The sequence below is a fragment of the Haliotis cracherodii genome, unplaced genomic scaffold (assembly GCF_022045235.1).
Source record: "Haliotis cracherodii isolate W230 unplaced genomic scaffold, xgHalCrac1.p SCAF_13, whole genome shotgun sequence".
Classification (NCBI taxonomy): domain Eukaryota; kingdom Metazoa; phylum Mollusca; class Gastropoda; order Lepetellida; family Haliotidae; genus Haliotis; species Haliotis cracherodii.
In genome coordinates this window covers 35,452,279-35,474,008 of record NW_027266268.1, presented here as the reverse complement: position 1 = coordinate 35,474,008, position 21,730 = coordinate 35,452,279, and the positions used below count along the sequence as shown (strand labels likewise).

At 40.8% G+C, this 21,730-nt stretch overlaps 2 protein-coding genes and 1 pseudogene across 2 annotated transcripts; all 3 read right to left on the bottom strand.

Annotated features, from left to right (window-relative positions):
- Nucleotides 1-232: 232 nt before the first annotated feature.
- Nucleotides 233-10,968, bottom strand: LOC139459259 (uncharacterized). The gene is made up of 6 exons (XM_071240707.1): nucleotides 10,869-10,968; nucleotides 8,301-8,564; nucleotides 6,387-6,665; nucleotides 3,179-3,457; nucleotides 1,745-1,894; nucleotides 233-1,273 (listed from the first exon to the last, which is right to left on the bottom strand). Exons 3-6 carry the CDS (start codon nucleotides 6,466-6,468, stop codon nucleotides 954-956), a joined length of 831 nt encoding a protein of 276 aa, XP_071096808.1. The 5' UTR covers nucleotides 6,469-6,665; nucleotides 8,301-8,564; nucleotides 10,869-10,968; the 3' UTR covers nucleotides 233-953.
- A 4,646-nt stretch (nucleotides 10,969-15,614) lies between these two features.
- LOC139458650 (uncharacterized) lies at nucleotides 15,615-18,358 on the bottom strand. Its single transcript, XM_071240066.1, has 4 exons — nucleotides 18,073-18,358; nucleotides 17,458-17,620; nucleotides 16,067-16,279; nucleotides 15,615-15,702 (listed from the first exon to the last, which is right to left on the bottom strand). Exons 1-4 carry the CDS (start codon nucleotides 18,356-18,358, stop codon nucleotides 15,615-15,617), a joined length of 750 nt encoding a protein of 249 aa, XP_071096167.1.
- A 312-nt stretch (nucleotides 18,359-18,670) lies between these two features.
- On the bottom strand, nucleotides 18,671-20,777 carry LOC139458649 (uncharacterized; annotated as a pseudogene).
- Between the last annotated feature and the right edge of the window lie 953 nt (nucleotides 20,778-21,730).

Below are 21,730 nucleotides of genomic sequence, written 5' to 3'. Positions count from 1 at the left end.
CAAAAAATCTCAAGCAAATTCTTTGTCCTTCCAAGTGTTCTTGTACAGAGAGTGTATCATGTGCCATTAGATGTAACACACCAAGATGCAGTACATGTAACATCATAAGTGAAAGTACAACTTTCCTTTTTAGCAAATGGCAAGAGTTTCAGCGTGAAAGCCGACATGAACTGCCGCAGCAAAGATGGAATTAAAAGATAGAGTCTCTGTACACTTACAGCAAATTAGAGACCCTAATGTCCGATGCCAAAGTGTCAACAAACACATTGCTGATTGCGGAAACGGGAAATTTAGTATTTTTTCAGTTTTATAAATTGTATACCAGTAGCAGAGATTGGAAAAAAAAACAAATGTTTATCCGATTGATGAAACCCAAATTGAATCTAGAATGTATTAATATAGATTTGTCATTTCAATCGTAAATGTTACAATGCTAGTTTACAAATACTGTAGATTTGAATTCAAATGTCTCCCTACAATTGTTAAATTACTTGGTGTCGTCGCTGGAGTGTGTAAATACATTATGACGTAACCCTTGTAATATATGACGTCATGAAAAGTATTAACTCTCTTAGTTATGATTGCTTCGTGGACCGAGCGGCTGAGCTTGGATCTCAAAAAATAATTTAAATCGCGTTCTTAGTGATTTACTATCAACTTGGCCCTAAGATCGCGTTGTGGAGTCCCAACTTGGGTACAATGTTTAAAGCCTATGTCTGGTGTCTCCCGCCGTATTATAGCTGGAATCTTGCTTAAAGTGTCGTAAAACCCAACTCACTCACTCAACTGAACCACGGCCAGCAGCAACTCGTTATCTGCCTTGAAATGCCGAGGGGAAATCTGGTGTCGGCATTAAAAGCAACACCAGAGTGACCCTCCCAAACCCAAAATAGAAACACAGAAACAATCTAGCTTTGTATAACTGAATACAAATCTGATAACGAAATTCCGATTTAAACATTTTGATAAATATCAGTTTCTTCTACGTTGCCATAGTAAAACTCATTTTTGCGTTCCTGTACAGTTACATTACCATGGTAACTTGCGTCTGTGTGTTCCTCTGGGAGATAATTGACATAATCCTGGGGACCAGCTGTCTCCACGTTTCCATAGTAACCTTCAGCGTCCCCGTGGACTTGTCTGTAGTAATGCTGGGTCTGGTTGCCAGCGCTGGTGACGTCGTAGTTGTGTGCGTGTGGTTTGCCTCCACCAGTGTACGTGCCGTGCATGTAGGAGCCGTTGTCTCCATCCACTCTCACGGGTTCAGACTTGTCTGAAACACATGCACTCTATAAAGTAACACTCCTACTGAAGCGGTAGGTTGACATATTCTGTTGTGGTTGCCAGCCTCCCTTTGGTACGCCGGAAGCCGAACCCTGTTAAGTGGTATTCCGGAGGCCGCAGTGCCGTACGATGAATGCCATAAAACGTTTAATTGTCACGCTGATGACAATATTTCAATGTTGAAATATATTTTCCGTCTTTCCTTTCCTTGCAAAGAGTGACAAATCATAAACTATTTATCTCTAAGCTTGTGTACAAGCATGGTCTAATATTTCCTGTCTAATTTGCTCGATACGGTAATTTACACTGATACTACTCAAGAGTTCTTCAATTAAAAGCCTGTACAATAAAGTGTTGTAACACCACGCCCTATTTCTTGAGTATAGGCGCACCCGAGCATAATGCGCACCCCCACTCACTCACTCACTCACTCACTCACTCATACTTCACAATGGCAAACCTTTCAATTTTGACCGCTTTCTGACGCATACCACAACGAGGACCACGACCAACGCAAGAACGACAATCCCAACACTTGCAGCTATGAAGTGTGTTTTATAGATAACAAGGACGGAAGATGCATCTGCGGTCACTGCTTCGGACAAGTTGCCTGTAAAAGGAAGATAGGACACTATGTATACATTATATACAGCCACATATACAGCGGTATATTAACGTTTTCGCTAGTTAGCACATGATATTTATTCTGGAGATAGTGTAGCTTATTTACGTGAATCATGGTATGTCTAAAACTGACAGACATTTTGACAAATATAGAAGGACAGGTCACTGGCGGATCCAGAGGGGTTGGGAATGGGTAGATGGTTGTAGTGTTCCAAAGGGTGAGACAAGTTATTGAGCTAGCGAACCACACTGCCAGTCACTTGAGACATGTGTTTTGGCCTAATGCGCTGCTGTATCGAGAGACCGAACTTTGTTTTGTTTTTGTTTGATTGTGTGTTGTTTTAACGCCGCACTCAGCAATATTCCAACTGTATGATGGCGGTCTGTAAATAATTGAGTTTGGACCTGACCATCCAGTGATAGACATCATCAGCACTGACCCACGCAATTGGGGTACGATGACATGCATCAACCAAGTCAATGAGCCTGACTACCCGATCCCGTTAGTCGCCTCTTACGACAAGTATAGTCGCCTTTTACGGAAAGAATGGCTTGCTGAAGACCTATTATAACCGGGATCTTAACTGCGTTTTGTGGTACGTCCTCTTAAACTGGTTAAGGATGCTCCGCCCCTTGATAGGGCATCTGCAGTTATTGTACGGTTGACAACAAAGTTCAGATGAGGTATCCTTGTAAAAGAAAATGTTTACTGCCACAGTCTACCTTCTACCATTACAGTCTTTTTTATACCGGCCTCGATATCCGGGTATTGCACAAAATCAGTAATTGTTATATAACTCCGTTGTAAGTACAAGATACCCGTATTGGCATACGCGACAAAGGCCACGCCAATGCGATAAACAATCAACCAGGTAGTGCGTTTCCACCACTCGATAGATTGATGCTAATGTACGTGAAACATGAACCTTTTTTAACGAATAAACACCACGAATGTATTTTTTAATTGGTTTCACAACTGGCAATCTTAGGAAAGCTTGAACATAGTACTCGCTTCTGACCTAAGGCATGCCAGAAAACCGATCCGTCCTCGCCACTTGACTCACTCGCACGCACGCACGCACGCACGCACGCACGCACGCACTCACTCACTCACACTCACTCACTCACTCACTCATTCATTCACACACACACACTCACTCACTCACTCACACAACAGAAGAGGTGCGGTGTTAAACAACATTTATTAAACATATTTAGTTTAACACCATAGCCAGCTATGTATCAGGTATAACAAACAAACAAATCCTACCTCTGATAATCAGCCGTATCGTGCACGAGTCGTTCATGTTGTAGACTCTGCCGCTGTACTCTCGGATGGTGTTGGATGCAGAGCAGGTGTAGTCGCCTGCATCGGAAACCTGGACACGGGGTATCCTGAGGTAGGAGCCGGTCTGAGGCAGAGCTGCAGGACTTCCGGCTCGAGACCAGGTGATGTGGGCGGCCGGAGAAGCATCTACCTGACATGCCAGCACCGCCGTGGTGTTCACAACCGCTGTGGAGTTACTCGGGCAGATCGCCCGAGCACCATCTGCAACAAAAAAAGAATCAAGTTATGAGCCATCATTTATCAGACCCTCGAAAATCCAGAGTTATGTCCCAAATCGATTATAAGGTAACGCTATTTTTTAGGGCATTATCATTTGCAGAAGCTCGAGGTCTTCAATTAACTGCTCGGGGAAGTAGAAACATAAACTGCAATCAACACGAATGTCACCGACCCTTTTTTACAAATATGGAAACCTCATAGAACAAACCAGATGACGTCACTATTCAACGTGACGTCACCTATCCCAATCCAAGCTACAGTAGCCCGCTCATTTCTGAGAAGCTCTCAAAATACTATCGCTGCCACCAGTCAAAACTCCCCACTGTGATAGGTGGTCCAGCCATGCTTGGAGTTGAACTCGCAACCGAATGACCGTTTTGTTAACAAAAAAGTGACGAATATCTTGAGGCCGAAAACACTTACGGCTGCTACATTACTTTCTTTGTTTGTCAAATTGAATTTCTATTTCATTAAAACTAGCATGTAATTCATACAGTAAGAATGTAAGGGAGAAGGGAAGGGAATGTTTTTTTCCGTTAGTCTGCAATCTCGAACCAATCTGATCATACAAACAACAAAGTAAATTCTTCAGGAAAACATGGTCAGTCGTAAACCTTTTCAAAATGAAATATGATGGCATTCCCAAAGACATAAACAAATGTATGAACGTTACTACATTTGGGGTTAGAGGGCAAATTTCAAGATTCTTGTAATGGCCGCGCCCACACTGGTGGCAGCGATGTTACCGAGAGTGTAACGAAGGTGATACGCTCTGGGAACGAGCCTGAGGCTTCTGGCGCGCAAGGGACGCAACTCTGTGTAGCGAAATTCCGAGCCTGAGACGACTGATGGCATGAACAACGACCCACGCCACAGGGGCATGGTGACACGCCATCAGCCAGGTCTTACACCAGATACTTGAGACATAGTGCTATTCTGACAAAAATCACAGAGGGAGCCAATATTAAGGTTTGAATTTAAACAGTGATCGCAGAGTGAATGTTGTTTTACACTGCAGTCAGCTGTAACCCAGCAATAGTATGTCCTCCGGTAAACAGTAATGTCTGCACCATGCAATTCTGTGCTTGACCTCATCAACATATGTGAACCATCAGGAGAAAAGGGACTCTATAGGTTCTTGGATGCAATTGTGTTGTGACGTCATAAAAACTTATGATGTCAACTTAGTCCAAAGAAAATCGCCACGTGTGCGGACTGTTACAAAATAACTCATTTCTCTCTCGTTTTGTTAAAAACAACATAATTTCAAAACCTTTCAGCATACATCAGATTTACACATACATAATTCATCAGGCCTTATGTCTTAAATCTTCATGTTTTATAAACAGTTATAAGTCGCAAAATGAATCCAAATGCTTGATGTCATGCATCTCTAATTAATATGAATTGAAGCTTGTTAATTGTATTTTTGAGTTCTGGTAGCTTTAAAATATAATGAAAAATGTGATTTTTCACCCATAAGATCCCTTATCTCATGGTTGGTCACATATAGCCATGTTGTCAGGACGCAATCTCATTTAAATCAGACCTTAGTTCTCGCTACCGCTAAACAAAGATCTGAGGACATCCCATTACTGGTTACGTCAGACGACCTTGCGCGAACTTTGACCGACCAATGGAATGACCAATCAGAAGGCAGCTTTCTCGTGCTTTACGGCACTAATTTCAAATTGGCGACTACACTTCGAAACATATTTCGACAAATTCTCGATTACAAATTTGAAACCTGAACAAAAGGGCATTCTGGAATGGCTAAATAGCAGGTCTAGATTGTATGGATTCAGTCGTTAAGCCGGTAACTATCGTTCGGAATATTCCGTGTTAATGTTTTCGAGGTTGTATGATTAGAAATCACATTCCGACTGTCACTTTCATGATCTGGTAAGTGACGCTCTGATTGGTCGGATAAAAGGTCGTTCTGATGTGACCCCTAATGGGATGTCCTCAGATCTCTGTTTAGCGGTAGCTCAGTTCAGTTCAGTTTATTTCTCTGAAAAACCACCAACGGTGGTACAAGAGTGTATATATATATATATATATATATACAAAAATGAGGTAAATGTTCACTCGGTGTACATGTAATATATAATAAAATAATAAAGTCCACGTTAGTCCATCATCTTCTTTATATCAGTTTCATATACATAGTACTTTCGCATCGAAAGTACTATGTATATGAAACTGATATAAAGAAGATGATGGACTAACGTGGACTTTATTATTTTATTATATATATATATATATATATATATATAATATATACATATCATATACAATATATAACATATAATATACAATAACAATAATAATAATAATAATAATAATAATAATAATAATAATAATAATAGTAATAAAAAGAAATAAAATTAAAACCTTAACGCAATAATGAGTTCAAATGTACGATGAATCTGGACAGATGTTTCAAAGTGAATATATTTTTAGGTGATAACGTTTTACGCAATTTACACATATTCGGCCGGTTTCAATGGGCAAATGATGATTAGATGTGCGAAATTGTAAAATTGGCAAGGAGATAGTTTTGGGAAGTGATAGAATTTTTTCGAATTTTGGTAATTCTTTTAAATGTTGGTAGTATAAACCTTTTGAACTTGATAGATACATTCTCGCCACTTTTGAATAAATTGGTCTTTAAGAGTTCTCTCGACCTTTGAAACCAGAGCAAATAGACGGGTTTATGAATATTTCTGACAATCCAACATCATTGAGTATTTTTTTTACTGTAGCTATCCACTTAAACGGTTTTGCGTTTGCATCATAGTCTTTTATCAAATAGTTATATAAAATGTAAGAACTAGGATCTGATTTCAATGAGATTGGTCAGGACGCGAAGACACATGAACAAGCAAGGTTATGGTACAACTATACTTACACAATACCACCAAGTTGACCAGTTGAACGCCTCTTCCTTTCCTTGTCTCATACCGAATATTGTCAGCCATTGTGTTATTCATGACAAAAAGATACTCTCCAGCATGGGATTCGTTCACGTGACGAATGCGACAGTGCGAGGTGATCCACGGTGACGTCACGCCGACCCTCTTCCACTTCAAGTCATCGGGTTTGGGGTATCCACTCACGCCCTGGCAGATGCTTGCGTCTTCACCTCTGAAGACAGCATGTCTCCTCTCGCTGAACACCTAGGGGGGATCTTGAACATGAAACACTGACACATAGGTTTATAGAAGAGTATACTACGGTTATAACGAATTCAAAGGACCACTAATTTTAATTCGTTATAACCGTAGTTCGTTATAAGCAAATGTACGGAATATATACAGCAAAAAGGCAGGACCTGAAAAAATTATTTCGTCATAACCGTCAGTTCGTTATAAGCGTGTTCGTTATAACCGTAGTTTACTGTAGTCGACAATAACATACACCAACAAGAGTCAACAGAAGATGACAAATCCCCCGGCCCCTACAAATTCGAAAAAACAAATTATCTGCCTGTAAAATCAACTTGATGAAGATTTTTTCTCTGATCTGTCTGTCAGTATGCAAAACAAAAGTAGATATTGAGCTATCAAAACAATACCATTGGATCTTTGTATTTCTATGTCAGGTGAACACTAACATGAACAGTCAAAGTCAAACTTGTTGCCAGGGAAACGGAAAAAATATAAATTCTAACAATCCCTAAATAGCAAAACGCACCAGTTGACAAACTGGTCATATGTGTGCATTGTTTAAAGGAAGAATACCTATTAGTTTTAAAGATGTAGTCAAAGTGAAACTTCTTGCCATGGAAAATAATATCTAAATTCCTAAAAGGTAAAAGGCACCACTTCAACCCCTGAATAATACTGTAAAATTAATAAATAATAAAAATAGTAACATGTTCCAGTTTTGATTCAACACTGTTGAACAGTTTTTTAGTGCTGCTCCAGAAACGACACCTACCTCCATTTCAGCAAAGTCTAACTTGTGTCCATGGATACACGGAAAAATGAAATGTTGAAACATTCCTTTTTTAAAATTACAAAATAGCAAAAGGCACCACTTCAGGATGTGACTGATACATCTTTCAAGTTTCGATCAAATATACAGAATGGTTTTCGAATTCTGCCCCGGAAACGAACCCCATCCACAATGGAGTCTATATCCAACTTCTTTCAATAAAAATAATTAAAAATAAAGATTCGAAAAATCCCAAAATATCAAAAGGCACCACTTCAGTATGTGACTGATAGATTTTGCAAAGTTTCGATCAAATACACTGAATGGTTTTCGAGTTCTTCCCCGGAAAAGGAAATGATTACGGACAGACAGACGGACAGAGAGACAGACGGACAGACGGACAGACTGGCTGATTGCTATATCCCCCCGCATTATATGCCGGGGGGATAACAATGACAACCATAATTCATTTCACAATAAAATACGGACCAGCCCATTTGATAGTCTTGTGGTGTAATATGTCGCAGTAAACACTGAAACATATATCTTGTCTCCCAATAAATAAATGATAAAATAAATAAATAACAACATTATTACCCATCTAGACACCCCCCTTCCCTCCCTAACGCACCACTAATATCAAATGTTCGGTCCCTAAGAGTGAGTGAATAAGTTTGATTTCACGCCGCTTTTAGCAATATTCCAGCAATATCACGGCGGGGGACACCAGAAATGGGCTTCACACATTGCACCCATGTCGGGAATAGAACCCCGGTCGTTGGCGTGACGAGCGAACGCTTTAACCACCAGGCTACCCGACCACCCCGGTCCCTAAGAGATCTGGTGCCTGATACAATATGCATACGTGAAGAGGTATTGTACTCACATTGTACACTAACGGCCACAGTTGCACTCCCGTACTTGACATAGGAGGTATCCTGCACAGTACATGTCAGATTTCCGTCGTCGAACATGTGCCTATCAGCTGTCAATAAAATGCTGGATCTGTTGCCGACAATGTGGTTCCCAATAGACCAACTATACTTCAACGACAAACTGCTGTTACCACCCTTAAGCTTACAGGAGACTTCGGCTTGATCTCTTTCTATTATCCTAATAGGGGCATGTCTTGGTGTTATAATGATGTCAGCTGAAAATAAAAAAACCCCACAAAACAAGTCACGATTGGACAAATCAGTGATGATGATATTGAGAGCACATGCCGTTAGGGTATGACGATAACCAATCCACCAAAATGATCAGGTCGGGCCAGCCCATCCATAAGGTCTACCCTTACGGCAATCATTGGTTGCAACCCGGATCTTCACGACTTATCCCGGATCTTTACGACTTAACCCGGATCTTCACGACTTCATGGATAGAGCGTCAGTGGCGACTTAATGGATAGGATGTCAGAGGCGACTTAATGGACAGAGTGTCAGAGGCGACTTAATGGACAGAGTGTCAGATGCGACTTAATGGATAGAGTGTCAGAGGCGACTGAATGGATAGAGTGTCAGAGGCGACTTAATGGATAGAGCGTCAGAGGCGACTTAATGGATAGAGCGTCAGAGGCGACTTAATGGACAGAGCGTCAGAGGCGACTTAATGGACAGAGCGTCAGAGGCGACTTAATGGATAGAGCGTCAGAGGCGACTTAATGGATAGAGCGTCAGAGGCGACTTAATGGATAGAGAGTGAGAGGCGACTTAATGGATAGAGTGTCAGAGGCGACTTAATGGATAGAGAGTGAGAGGCGACTTAATGGATAGAGCGTCAGAGACAACTTAATGGATAGAGCGTCAGAGGCGACTTAATGGACAGAGCGTCAGAGGCGACTTAATGGACAGAGCGTCAGAGACGACTTAATGGATAGAGCGTCATAGTCGACTTAGTGGATTGGTATTTTTTTCTTGAAATATCAAGAAAATAAGTCGAATTTTCAAGATACGTATTAAGTTGAAATTTCAAAAAAATTAGTTGAATTTATAAGATTTTAATTTCAAATTTAAACATAGGTATCTTTGGCACTAAAAGTCTTCCGTAATATAAATGATGATATGTTAAAATTTCCAGATGTTTAGTTGAAATTTCAAGATACAACATTTCAACTAATTATCTTGAAATTTCAAGAAACTTCCTCGGAACATTGTGCACCTGTATTGGTAGTTTATTACACTGGTGACAGCAAGTTGTGAACAAGTCGAAATGACGAAATGTCAACATATTTGTCTTGACATTTCAAGAACATCAACTTGAAATTTGAACTGATGTATTTTGAAATTTGAACTTTGTATCTTGCAATTTCAACATAGCATCTTGACATTTCAAAATAGTATCTTGAAATTTCAAGAAAAAAACAATAAACAAATGGTCCTAGAAGGCTTCCGTATTAATCAGCAGACGCATGCTTGAAAGAAATGTGAACAATATTGACCTCAATTAATTCCCCGTTTGACATCACACACCATGTTTTGACTACTATTCGATTACCTCCCTTACATACTGAATTTGATAAACACGGTATTTCCACAGTACATGAGCTCAGTAACCTATTCAGGCAACATGGCTGCTGAGCTTACTGTTGTGATGAACCGGCACGTAGGCACTGCCCTAATTGCAGTAAACTGTCTCACAAACGTAATGATTTGGTTTGGTTTGTTGTTTAACGCCGCACTCAGCAATATTCCTGCTATATGACGGCGGTCTGTAAATAATCGAGTCTGGACCAGACAATACCATGATTGACATCAAGAGCATCGATCTACGCATTTGGGATCGATGACATGCACCAACCAAGTCAGCGAGCCTGACCACCCGATCCCGTTAGTCGCCTTTTACGACAAGCATTGTCGCCTTTTACGGCAAGCATGGGTTGCTGAAGACTTATTCTACCCCGGATCTTCACGGGCCACAAACGTAATGAATATAAGAGTTCAAATAAAACTAAATCTGAACAACTCTTGTTATATATTATTTGATTGTTTGCTTGTTTGCTGTACGCAGCAATATTCCAGCTATATGACGGCGGTCTGTCAATAATCGAGTCTGGACCAGACAATCCAGTGACTGACACCATGAGCATCGATAAACGCAAATTGGATACGATGAAATGCATCAACTAAGTCAGCGAGCCTGACGACCCGATCCCGTTATTCGCCTCCTACGACAAGCATAGTCGCCTCTTACGGCAAGCATGGATTGCTGAAGACCTTTTCTCTACCAGGATCTTCACGGGCATAAGATAAAGTAGAACGAATATGACATGCTACAAACATCTGTTAAACAATAGAAATACTTCTACTCTCTGTTCAATTACCCATATTTCCCTTAAACGTTCCAGAAAACTATTACAGATAGATCATGGGATAACAATGTTTTCAACAGTAAGTTTAAAAAATAGCTACATAGTATGCACGTATCAACAATCAGCCAGTACATGATGCGAACTTACTGTGGTCCGAGAGAACAGTTGTGATAAAAGCTACTGTGCAGATGAACCTCGCCATGTCCATGGTTAGACTGCAATGAAGACTCATCGTTCAGTGTCGTCATTGTTCTAACTTCCTCCGTGACACAACACGAAACAAGGAACTAGGTACAAGTATATACACCCAGATATACATCATAACTGTAAGTAGTAGTTGTGTAACATAAGTACATGGTTGGTTGGTTGGTTTGTTGTTTAACGCCGCACTAAGCAATATTCCATCTATATGAGACCCGTGAAGATTCCGGGCTAGAATAGGTCTTCAGCAACCCAAGCTTGCCGTAAAAGGTGACTACGCTTGTCGTAAAAGGCCACTAACAGGATCGGGTGGTCAGGCTCGGTGACTTGGTTAATGCATGTCATCGATTCCAATTGCGTGGATCGATGCTCATGATATCAATCACTGGATTGTCTGGTCCAGACTCGATTATTTACAGACCGCCGTCATATAGCTGGAATATTGCTGAGTGCGGCGTTAAAAAGCAAACCAACCAACCAACCATCTATATGACGGCGGTCTGTAAATAATGGAGTCTGGATATTTTGTCATAGAAATTGCAAGGTGATTCTTCCAGCTTGAAAACAAGATTAGTCCAGGTTTTCTGTTAGATTGTTCTGACAGTTTATGCATGTATTCATCTGTCTTATAAAACACATTCATCCATATGATTGGTTTAGTTGGTTTGTTGTTTAACGCCGCACTCAGCAGTATTCCAGCTATAAGACGGCGGTCTTTAAATAATCGAGTCTGTACCAGATACTACAGTGATTGGCATCATGAGCATCGATCCACGTAATTGGGATACGATGATATGCATCAACCAATTCAGCGAGCCTCAACACTCCCAATCCCCCAACCCCCAACGAGCGAGGGTCTATATCCGCCAGGAAGCTACTCAACATTTCCGTTTAGTTTGATGTCGTGAAGTTATATTATCTACATAGTCAAGTGGTCACAAGGAAACAATAACAACATACAGATGTGGGTCAATTTCACGAAGTCTGTAATTTTCAAGGAAGAAAAACTGAAAATATATTATAAATGGCGACTAACGGGATCAGCTTGGTTGATGCACGTCAAGACATGAGTTGCATCTCATCATTTATGGTGGACCCGTGAAGATCAGGGGTAGAATAGGTCTTCGGCAAACCATGCTTGCCGTATAAGGCGACTATGCTTGTCGTAGAAGGCGACTAACGGGATCGGGTGGTCAGGCTCGCTGACTTGGTTGATGCATGTCATCTATCCCATTTGCGTGGATCGATGCTCATGATATCAATCACTGGATTGTCTGGTCCAGACTTGATTATTTACAGACCGCCGTCATATAGCTGGAATATAGCTGAGTGCGGCGTAAAACAACACACCAAACCAAACAAAAAACTAACATGAAATCGTCTCATTATTTAAGAGCAATGTAAACATAAGTTCTTTGTTGTTACACATACATACAAAAATGTCTTTAAATTATGTATTGAAAAAATAATAACATGTGTGTCCTCAGAACAAAACAAAAGACAATACACATTAACTAACAAACTAGTCTTACTCTTAGATGAAAAACATTAGATGATACTACTGGAACATATGTCTCCATCGTTTATAAAGCAATAACCATCATTTAAAGGTTGACTTTGTTATAATTTTCTGAGGTATTGCGGGTGCATTTTTACGTTATAACAATAGCATTATATAGAAGTAAAAACATATACCAAATATTCTTACTTGATTATTTACATTTTAATTTTGATGAAATTTGTCCATTCTGTTACCGAAAATACAAGTGACATATTTTAATGTTCAATTTGATTAACATGTACCCTTCATTATGGCGTTTAATGTTTAGTTTTCCAAAAAGTATAATAATACCAAAGTGAATAAAATTAAATGTTACTTTTGCTAACTCAAAAAAAACCAAAAAAACAATCTGTCAATACTGATACCCAAGCTGTCAAAACTGTTACCGAAATTTTAGTTTTTAATCTCCATGAATTATTCAATGATCTCTTACTAATGCTTAGTATTGCTGAGAATGTTTAAAAAATTAAAATAATACTCCAGTAAGCTGTGTACAAAACTTCTATGAAGGAACTTTGTAACTTTATCAAAACATGTTTATACTGTTACCACATTTGTCCATATCGTTACCTTTTCTGCTCTACCGTGAAGATTCACGGTAGAATAGGTCTTCAGCAACCCATACTTGTCGTAAAAGGTGACTATGTTTGTCTTAACAGGCGACTAACGGGATCGGGTGGCCAGGCTCGTTGACTTGGTTGATGCATGTCATCATACCCCAAGTGTGTGGATCAATGCTCATGATATCAATCACTGGATTGTATGGTCCAGACTTGATTATTTACAGACCGCCGTCATAAAACTGGAATATTGCATCTTTAACAAAATATGTATTTTTTGTAAATACTATTTCAAAATTGTAAAGTGTCCAGACTGTTACATTTTATATGGTAACAGTATGTTCTGTAATACTACTGACAATTCTAATACAATTCTCTTTGATTTAATTAATTATCCCTAAAGCTTCCAGTCAGCACAGGGGGCACGGGTGGCCCAGTCGTCGAAGGCGCCGCGATTCGCTGTGCAGAGTTCCGTCCCTTGGGCACGCCAGAAACCTATGATTGTGGGTTCGAATCCCGGTTCGCCCCGATTATGTTTCTAGGTTTTTCAGCAACCATACCCATGCTCGTGGGTTTCACCAAACTAGTAAACGTCTGAGACCTGCATCACTTCAGACTTTCCTCCCAGACTAAGCTGACACGCCGCGATATAACTGGAATACTGTTAAGAGCGGCGTTAAACCCAACTCACTCACTCACTCCAGTAAGTACATGACATCAGTAAGGGAACATTTTTTAATTCAATATCACAGATGGAAGTTTAACAGTTTTTTCTTCTTTCCATGAAAAGACAGTAACAGGCATTCGTATTCTGAACTTTGCAATTGAAAAAATAATAGATTATTGATCGAAGTCAAATAAAGCTGCTGGCCATCTTGAAATCAGTTAGCAGGAGGTCAAAGACAGGAAGACTATGAAATAGGAAGACTTTGTTCCAGTGGAAACAGTATGGACACGTATACTTTGGGCATGCATGTTAACAGTAGAATATAGATAAAATTTAAAATAAACTAGACCCCTGAAGATTCCGGGGTAGAATGGGTCTTCAGCAACCCATGCTTGCCGTAAAAGGTGACAATGCTTGTCGTAAAAGGCGACTAACGGGATCGGTTGGTCAGGCTCGCTGACTTGGTTGATGCATGTCATCGATCCCAATTGCGTTGATCGATATGCTCATGATATTAATTAGACCCGTGAAGATTCCGGGGTAGAATATGTCTTCAGCAACCCATGCTTGTCGTAAAAGGTGACTATGCTTGTCGTAAAAGGCGACTAACGGGATCGGGTGGTCAGGCTCGCTGACTTGGTTGATGCATGTCATCGATCCCAATTGCGTGGATCGATGCTCATGTTGTCAATCACTGGATTGTCTGGTCCAGACTCGATTATTGACAGACCGCCGTCATATAGCTGGAATATTGCTGAGTGCGGCGTTAAACAACAAACCAAACCAAACCTTTACCACATTCACAGTTTTGAGAAGGATCTATCATATTGCCATGGGTCTATACTTACTTGATCTGTCTAGATGTTCATGCCTTGTTATCTCGAATATTCAGATATCTCTAAGTGACATCATGGTCTCGCTAGGTTCGAGAAAACGGGATTTGACTGTATATTATACGTTTCTAATGAGGTATGATTAACTGATCAGGCAAGGGTCAACTAAGCAAATATCCTAGGCAAGCTGAGTGGCTGTATCAGGCTATATCTTGTAACGTGAATTTAGCGAATACAAAAAGATAAAAGCTAGCTTTATACCTGTTCGTACGATACTGTTACCTGAAATAACATTAAGACTTAGTATACCTCAAACTGTTACCATACACGGCGGGTAGATTGCAAGAGTCTATGCATTTAGCAGTGCCACAGTGCAGCACCTTTCCTGTTCTGACAACTGACAAGTTTGTTTGCATTTTAGGCCACATTGTACTACATATACAAAATGCATAAAGTGCGTTGTTTCTAAACAAACATATCAATAAAGTGCTTATCTGGATGGGTTTTAGAAATGCAGGGACCGCCGATGACAGAAGCTGGGATAATTTTTCAATGGAAGGATTAGTATAATAGTTGGGCGGCGACACCATTTCTCTACACGACTGAAAATAAGGACATTCCAAGAGAAAAGGAAACTACTCATCAATAGAACGTGTATTACAGTTTGTACAAAAACACTTTTGGGGCTCATCACTTGCTTTAAACCGCAGCTTATACTGCACTTTCCACTTATGTGATGCACAACGAAATTTACAATATACAATTAATAAATCCAAATGAAGAAAGTACATTTATTTTGCTTACAGTACATTTGTGATCAAATCAAACGGGTTGCTTTTTCTATGTACCACCCATTCCGGATGGAAATATACTTAGCTGAGAACCCGGAAATGCTACAGCTCGACCAACTTATCAACAGCAATATTAACGCCAATATAAACCGCAAGTAAATATTAAACAAGAGGTTCAGTGCTCATCTCATACTCACGCCTCACATCAACACTGAGTAAAGACTGAACCTGCAACCTACACGTAACAGGGAGGTGATCGGATCACTTCTGAAGTCTACAACTAAATCCAATATAGATCCCTGTTCTGTACATTCTCATAGTCATACGCTGCCATTGGTGTTTCTAATTCACTGTAGTGTGGCTTCTCCCTGTGGTCAGGCCGCCTCCGTGGTCTAATGGTAGAGCGTCCGCCAGGAGAGCGGAAGGTCCGGGGTTCGATCCCCGGCCACGTCATACCAAAAGATGGTACTTGTTCTTACCCTGTCTGGCGCTCGGCATTAAGGGGCTAAAACAAGGACTGGTCGGCTCGGAGTTAGTATACTGTGTCTGAGTGGGGTATTCATGTTAAACTGCGGCATGGTATCTCAGTGTGCTAGCACTATCAATCGGCATCTGTCCGGACTAGTACAAGCAGCCACACACACATATATATACACGTGCATGCACGTCGCTATATAAGTGCAATAATCTTGGACGCGACGTTAAACCCCATTTCACCTCACCTCACCTCACCTCTCCCTGTGGTCATCTACAGTCTCATTTTGGTGAGACCTTTGGTCGTTCCCACTCATATCCATGTATGGATATTCAACGTTGCCATGAGGGTTGGCGTAGGTCGACAGGCGGAGTTGGTTCTGATCAGTGTGTGTGCCGTGTAGGTAGTAGGCGCCGTCTGACAGGGTGGTGCCATTCTTGCCCTCAGCTCCCTTTGTGGATATCCTTTCCAAAATGAACCAAGTGATTGGTTTGGTTGGTTTGTTGTTTAACGCCGCACTCCATATTCCTGCTATATGACGGCCGTCTGTAAATAATCGAGTCTGGACCAGACAATCCAGTGATTGATATCATGAGCATCGATCCACGCAGTCGGGATCGATGACATGCATCAACCAAGTTGACGAGCCTGACAACCCGATACCGTTAGTCGCCTCTTACGACAAGCACAGTCGCCTTTTACGACAAGCATGGGTTGCTGAAGACCTATTCTACCCCGGATCTTCATGAACCAAGTGAAGCTTGGTTATTCATGTTTGCTTGACCTGTAGGGAAATTAGTGAAGACAAATATGATATCCCTATAATCAAATGGAAATATCTCCCCTGTGCACGATTTTGAAATAATAATATACTATGTAGATATCCGCGATACCCATGAGTCAAACCCAGGTCAGAACAGATGTGGTCTTGAGTGAGCAAGTGGGTTTCAGCCGCCTTAATCTGTTTTATCTCTCCCTGTCATCGTAATTTGTTTAATGTGGAAGGAAGGGTCAAAGTGAGACATTAAGTACTTTTATGAAACACACATAAATGGGGTGACAAACATAGGATCCTGATGACAACGAATATGGGATTCAAACCCGCAATCATAGTTTTATGGAAGATTTAAGTGAGAATTCTGCCCAAGTCTCAAAAGCCCCATAGACGTACATGTATGAGTGAGTGACATGTTTGTCTGTTTTGTTTGTTTGTTGTTTAACGACAACAGCTATATGACAGCGGTCTGTAAATAATCGAGTCTGGACCAGACAATCCAGTGAGACAATCAAGAGAATCGATCCACGCAATCGGGATACGATGACATGTATGAACAAAGTCAGCGAGCCTTACTATCCGATCCCGTTAGGCGCCTCTTGCGACAAGCATGGTCGCTTTTTACGGCAAGCATTGGTTGCTGAAAACCTATTCTACCCCGGATCTTCACGGGTTGAGTGAGTGGATGAATAAGTTGGGTTTTACACCGCTTTTGGCAATGGACTTCATTCAATGTGACCATGCAGTGGATAGAACCCGGGCCTTCGGCGCGACGAGCGAACGCTTTAACGACAAGGCTACCCTATCACCCCCGTTTTGAGGAATGTGAGATATGATAAGTCTTTATCAACATCGTGGTATATTTAGCTACCTGTAGATAGATTCTGTAGCCTGATTATCATTACAAGGCTGAGGACCATGAAAGCCAGAATGATAGCTCCAAGGCTGCCACCTACAATGTAGGCTTTGTGAATGGGAAAGCATAAAGATGAGGATGTGTCTATCATCAGACTTTGGGTCTTTAATTCTTCGTATGCTGTGTAATGAAAATTAAATGGTTCATTAAAACATTTGATGTCATTCAGTAGACAAGATATCACAAGAAGTGAATTGTAAATGGACACAGATTTTGATACCCCTTTCAGATAACTTCTTCTATTTAATACCGACATAGCAGTGTCATCACACAATATAAAATGTCAGCACCAGGAAGTAACCTGGATTATCGGGCGAAACAGATTCGATTGAGCATAAAAGGTAAAATAGCCATGAAAATTAAATGAACCATTTGAATGGATCAATATATATCAGTGATGACACAAGGTGTTCCTGAAAAGGGTAAGCATGTCCTGCCAAACATGAAGCACCCGCCACTCACACAATTTGCATAAAACAAACACCATTAACACTTTCATGAAAGTATTGTGTCTGATACTTCAAAGTCGAAATTGTATTGCTGCAATGCAAACTGTGAAAAGACATACTTACATCTAACAATCAGCTGTATTCTGCATGAATCTGTTTTAATGTGGCTTCTGCCCATGTAGTCTGCCAGGATGTTGGACGCAGTACAGATGTAGTCAACACGGTGAGACAACTGCACAGACGGGATCATGTACTGACACCCGCTGTGTTGCTTGGTAGCAGAGCTTCCTGCTCGGCTCCAGGTGATGGTGGCAGGAGGGTGAGCTTCGACGTGGCATTTCAACAGAGCCGTTGTATTCTCAAACACGGTGTAAGTTTCCTGGCAGGAAAGCTTGGGTCCATCTGGCATCGAAAAGATACTCATCTGATTTAGCTAGATTGACATGATCAGTGCATACCTTAGTATAACTGAAATTCACATTCACACGTCGTCGCCAAACGAATAATCAATCTCCGAATCAGACTGCCTTGGGCACAACATCCACACACACACAAACACACACAGAAGTCTAAATTTAAGATTCCGTCCAACCTCTGTTTATTATAAAACAACTGCCTACTTTATCTAATAGTTTGCTTCAATTATAAGATGTAGAAAAATCTTGTTAGCTTTTATCACCATAAGAGACAAATGCGACCTCTTCCACACATGGATGTCCTTTCAGCGTTGAGACATTGGGATGTACTTACACTGTACATCAATGCTCACTGTTGCACTCTCAAACCTGGACCCATTAACGCTCGTCACAGTACACTTCAGGTTGCCATTGTTGAACATGTGTCTCTCCGCAGTCAGTATAACGCTGGACTGTCTGGATACAGTCCGGGTCCCGATGGACCACAGGTACTATGATGGTAAACCCCTATTACCATGTTCAACACATGTGAAATTAACTTTGTCACCCTCAGGCACCGTGATAGGGGCATTTGTTGGTGTTATCATCACACCATCTGAAAAAATAAAAATGAAGTTTCGATTTTAGTTATCGTTATGAAATGTATTGTTTTTTCATGGCCACCTCTGATTAAGACTCATAGTGAGACTGAGCTACCACTCCGACAAGTCCATCATACTTTTGCGGAATGTATATACGAATAGAAATCAGTATATCGCGTGGTCCCTCCAGATGATACCAGTATGTGAAATTACGTCTAGCTCATTGCCTACAGGGGCGGTCGGGTACCCTCGTGGTTAAAGCGTTCGCTCGTCACGCCGAAGACCCGGGTTCGATTCCCGACATGGGTACAATGTGTGAAGCCCATTTCTGGTGTCCCCCGCCGTGATATTGCTGGAATATTGCTAAAAGCGGCGTAAAACCAAACTCACTCACTCACTCACACCTGTAAATTCCTAGAGCCCTGCAAGGGACTCGAGCATCTGGGTTTCCAAAGTTGTCATTTCCCCAAATTCCATCATTAAACACCTGAAGACGTCCCCCGTTGGTCCCATGACCGGGATCTATCCTGATCTTACTGGAGGCAGCTTCTGAAGGAAACATAACGAAATACGTGTAACGTATGGTGTCTACTTTGGCGAATGACTTTGTTCGAAAAATAAAGCAATTTGCCTATTCTATCCCACGGGTGTAGATTATTTCCTTTATTGAAAGGAAAACAGGAATGGGATGAACGAATGTGAATATGTGAACAGTTCAGGAGAGGTTGTGGTATGTGTGTGAACATCCACTTAGCTGGCACACTTGTCCATGAAGAAGATGATCCTAAAATGTGATTGTATGTCGATGCTACTGTGTATATTTATTCGTACAACCCTTTGATTACGTCCCATAAAGCTACCGCACACACATATACTAGTATATAACTAAAATTTGATCAAACTTTATAAATATTATCTCAAGGCAGTTCATTGTTGACATTGAAGGTCAAGATGTTTTTCATTTTATGAAGGAAGCTACAGGTATAGGTCTTTCTTTTCCAAAGTGGTGCTGCACTGGGTATATGTTTTCTGAAACAGGAAGTGAACTAATGAAATCGGAAATGCTTTGTTACTAAGGTAGCTAGAGGCATGGATCGTTTTGTTTCAAAGATGTACTGCACTGAGTATCCAGGATGTCACTTGATGTGGTGAAGCTGATGCGCCATGATACATGTTTCTGATAGGGAAGCTGGTGGGAATTCGTGAAAAGGTGGGGATGCTTCTGTTTTCACATGTAATACAGACACGTTCTAGTTGAATTAAATTTCGGGTGCTACTTGGAGCATTTCATAAAATATTCTGCCGGTCCAGAAGATGTAGATCTTTCCCCGTGCTTTGTTTCGGTCAAGAACTCAATAGTCTCTTAAACATTTGACACTACCGATATATTGGTGGTTTTCGGACAAGCGGGTAGAACGGTAACTCTTGTCAGCGAAAGCCAATGGATCGTAACAACGTTTATACGACATAAGCTAATCAAAAAGCGTGTTCTGTATGACAGATACTGCAAGGTAGCTCCTTACAGCGATACCCGATTCCCTCTGCCACTTTGTGAAACGTGTGTGCAGTGGTAACTTTACGAAGCAAGTAAAGAAGTTTGAAGACTGTTTGCGTGTTTAGGTTATGGGATCCGTCCGCCTAAAGTGCACACATGGTTGACAATTCTTGCGTCGTTAGAAAACATATGCGGCAATACCAGAATGATGCGCTCAAGACTAAAGCCAATAAATGTAACACACCTGTTCAAATATTATTTAAGGCATATCTTACCTTGCAGCAAGAAAACCCTGGTCAGGACAGCTACTATGCGGCCAAGCGCCGCCTTGTCCATCGCTCTATAATGAGTTCATAGTACAGATACGCTTCCTGATATTACTGAACATCTTTTCCAGAAACAGGAACTTTAATAATGTTACGTACAGTTTAGTGAATGTAGTAGTGGGGAATCAGTTCTCACACAAGTATATACTGACGAATACATGTGGAATGTCTCAGCAACCACTTATTGTAACATCATTGTGAGTGTGCAAGCCTCCAGTATCATGATTCATCCAGAGCAGTCAAGTAATGTTTCAGACTGAATCAGCTACCACAGCATATACTTCCCCACCAAGCATACAGCATGATTAACACTCTTGGTGATAATGGTGAACATACTTATGTTATACTGATCTTTTTAGTCAAGGTGCTCTACTGATATGATGCACTTCAAGAAGGAAAACCAGTTTTATTACAATAAAGAACTTTATTTTCGATTATTTTGCCTGGGCGCCGCCATTTGGTGATAGTGGGAAACATATTAAGGCATCTAATATTAAAAATATTTTTTTTTATATGGTTTTAGATTTATATGGCCACGTCAAGACATGAGTTGCATCTCATCATTTATGGTAGACCCGTGAAGGTCCGGGGTAGAATTGGTCTTCGGCAACCCATGCTTGCCGTATAAGGCGACGATGCTTGTCGTAAAAGGCGACTAACGGGATCGGGTGGTCAGGCTCGCTTACTTGGTTGATGCATGTCATCGATCCCAATTGCGTGGATCGATGCTCATGATATTAATCACTGGATTGTCTGGCCTAGACTCGATTATTTACAGACCGTCGTCATATAGCTGCAATATCGCTGAGTGCGGCGTTAAACAACAAACAAAACAAAACAAAAAACATTTATGATAATCGTCAAACAGAGATTTTATGACTGTTTGTTTCATTATGTATCACTCTCTCGACGCTTCATTTTATGGAATTATCATTTACAGTTTAAATCTTCACTGAGTGTGAA

What these genes read in the sequence shown, in the direction of transcription:
- LOC139458650 (XM_071240066.1), bottom strand. Translation starts at nt 18,358, where the DNA reads ATGCCAGATGGACCCAAGCTTTCCTGCCAGGAAACTTACACCGTGTTT. An exon ending in AATACAGCTGATTGTTAGAT is followed by an intron (nt 17,621 to 18,072) that starts GTAAGTATGTCT and finishes TTCATTACACAG; the next exon opens with CATACGAAGAATTAAAGACC. An exon ending in GTAGATGACCACAGGGAGAG is followed by an intron (nt 15,703 to 16,066) that starts GTGAGGTGAGGT and finishes GCCTGACCACAG; the next exon opens with GGAGAAGCCACACTACAGTG.
- LOC139459259 (XM_071240707.1), bottom strand. Translation starts at nt 6,468, where the DNA reads ATGAATAACACAATGGCTGACAATATTCGGTATGAGACAAGGAAAGGA. An exon ending in GATACGGCTGATTATCAGAG is followed by an intron (nt 1,895 to 3,178) that starts GTAGGATTTGTT and finishes TTCCTTTTACAG; the next exon opens with GCAACTTGTCCGAAGCAGTG. An exon ending in AAAGCGGTCAAAATTGAAAG is followed by an intron (nt 1,274 to 1,744) that starts GTTTGCCATTGT and finishes CATGTGTTTCAG; the next exon opens with ACAAGTCTGAACCCGTGAGA.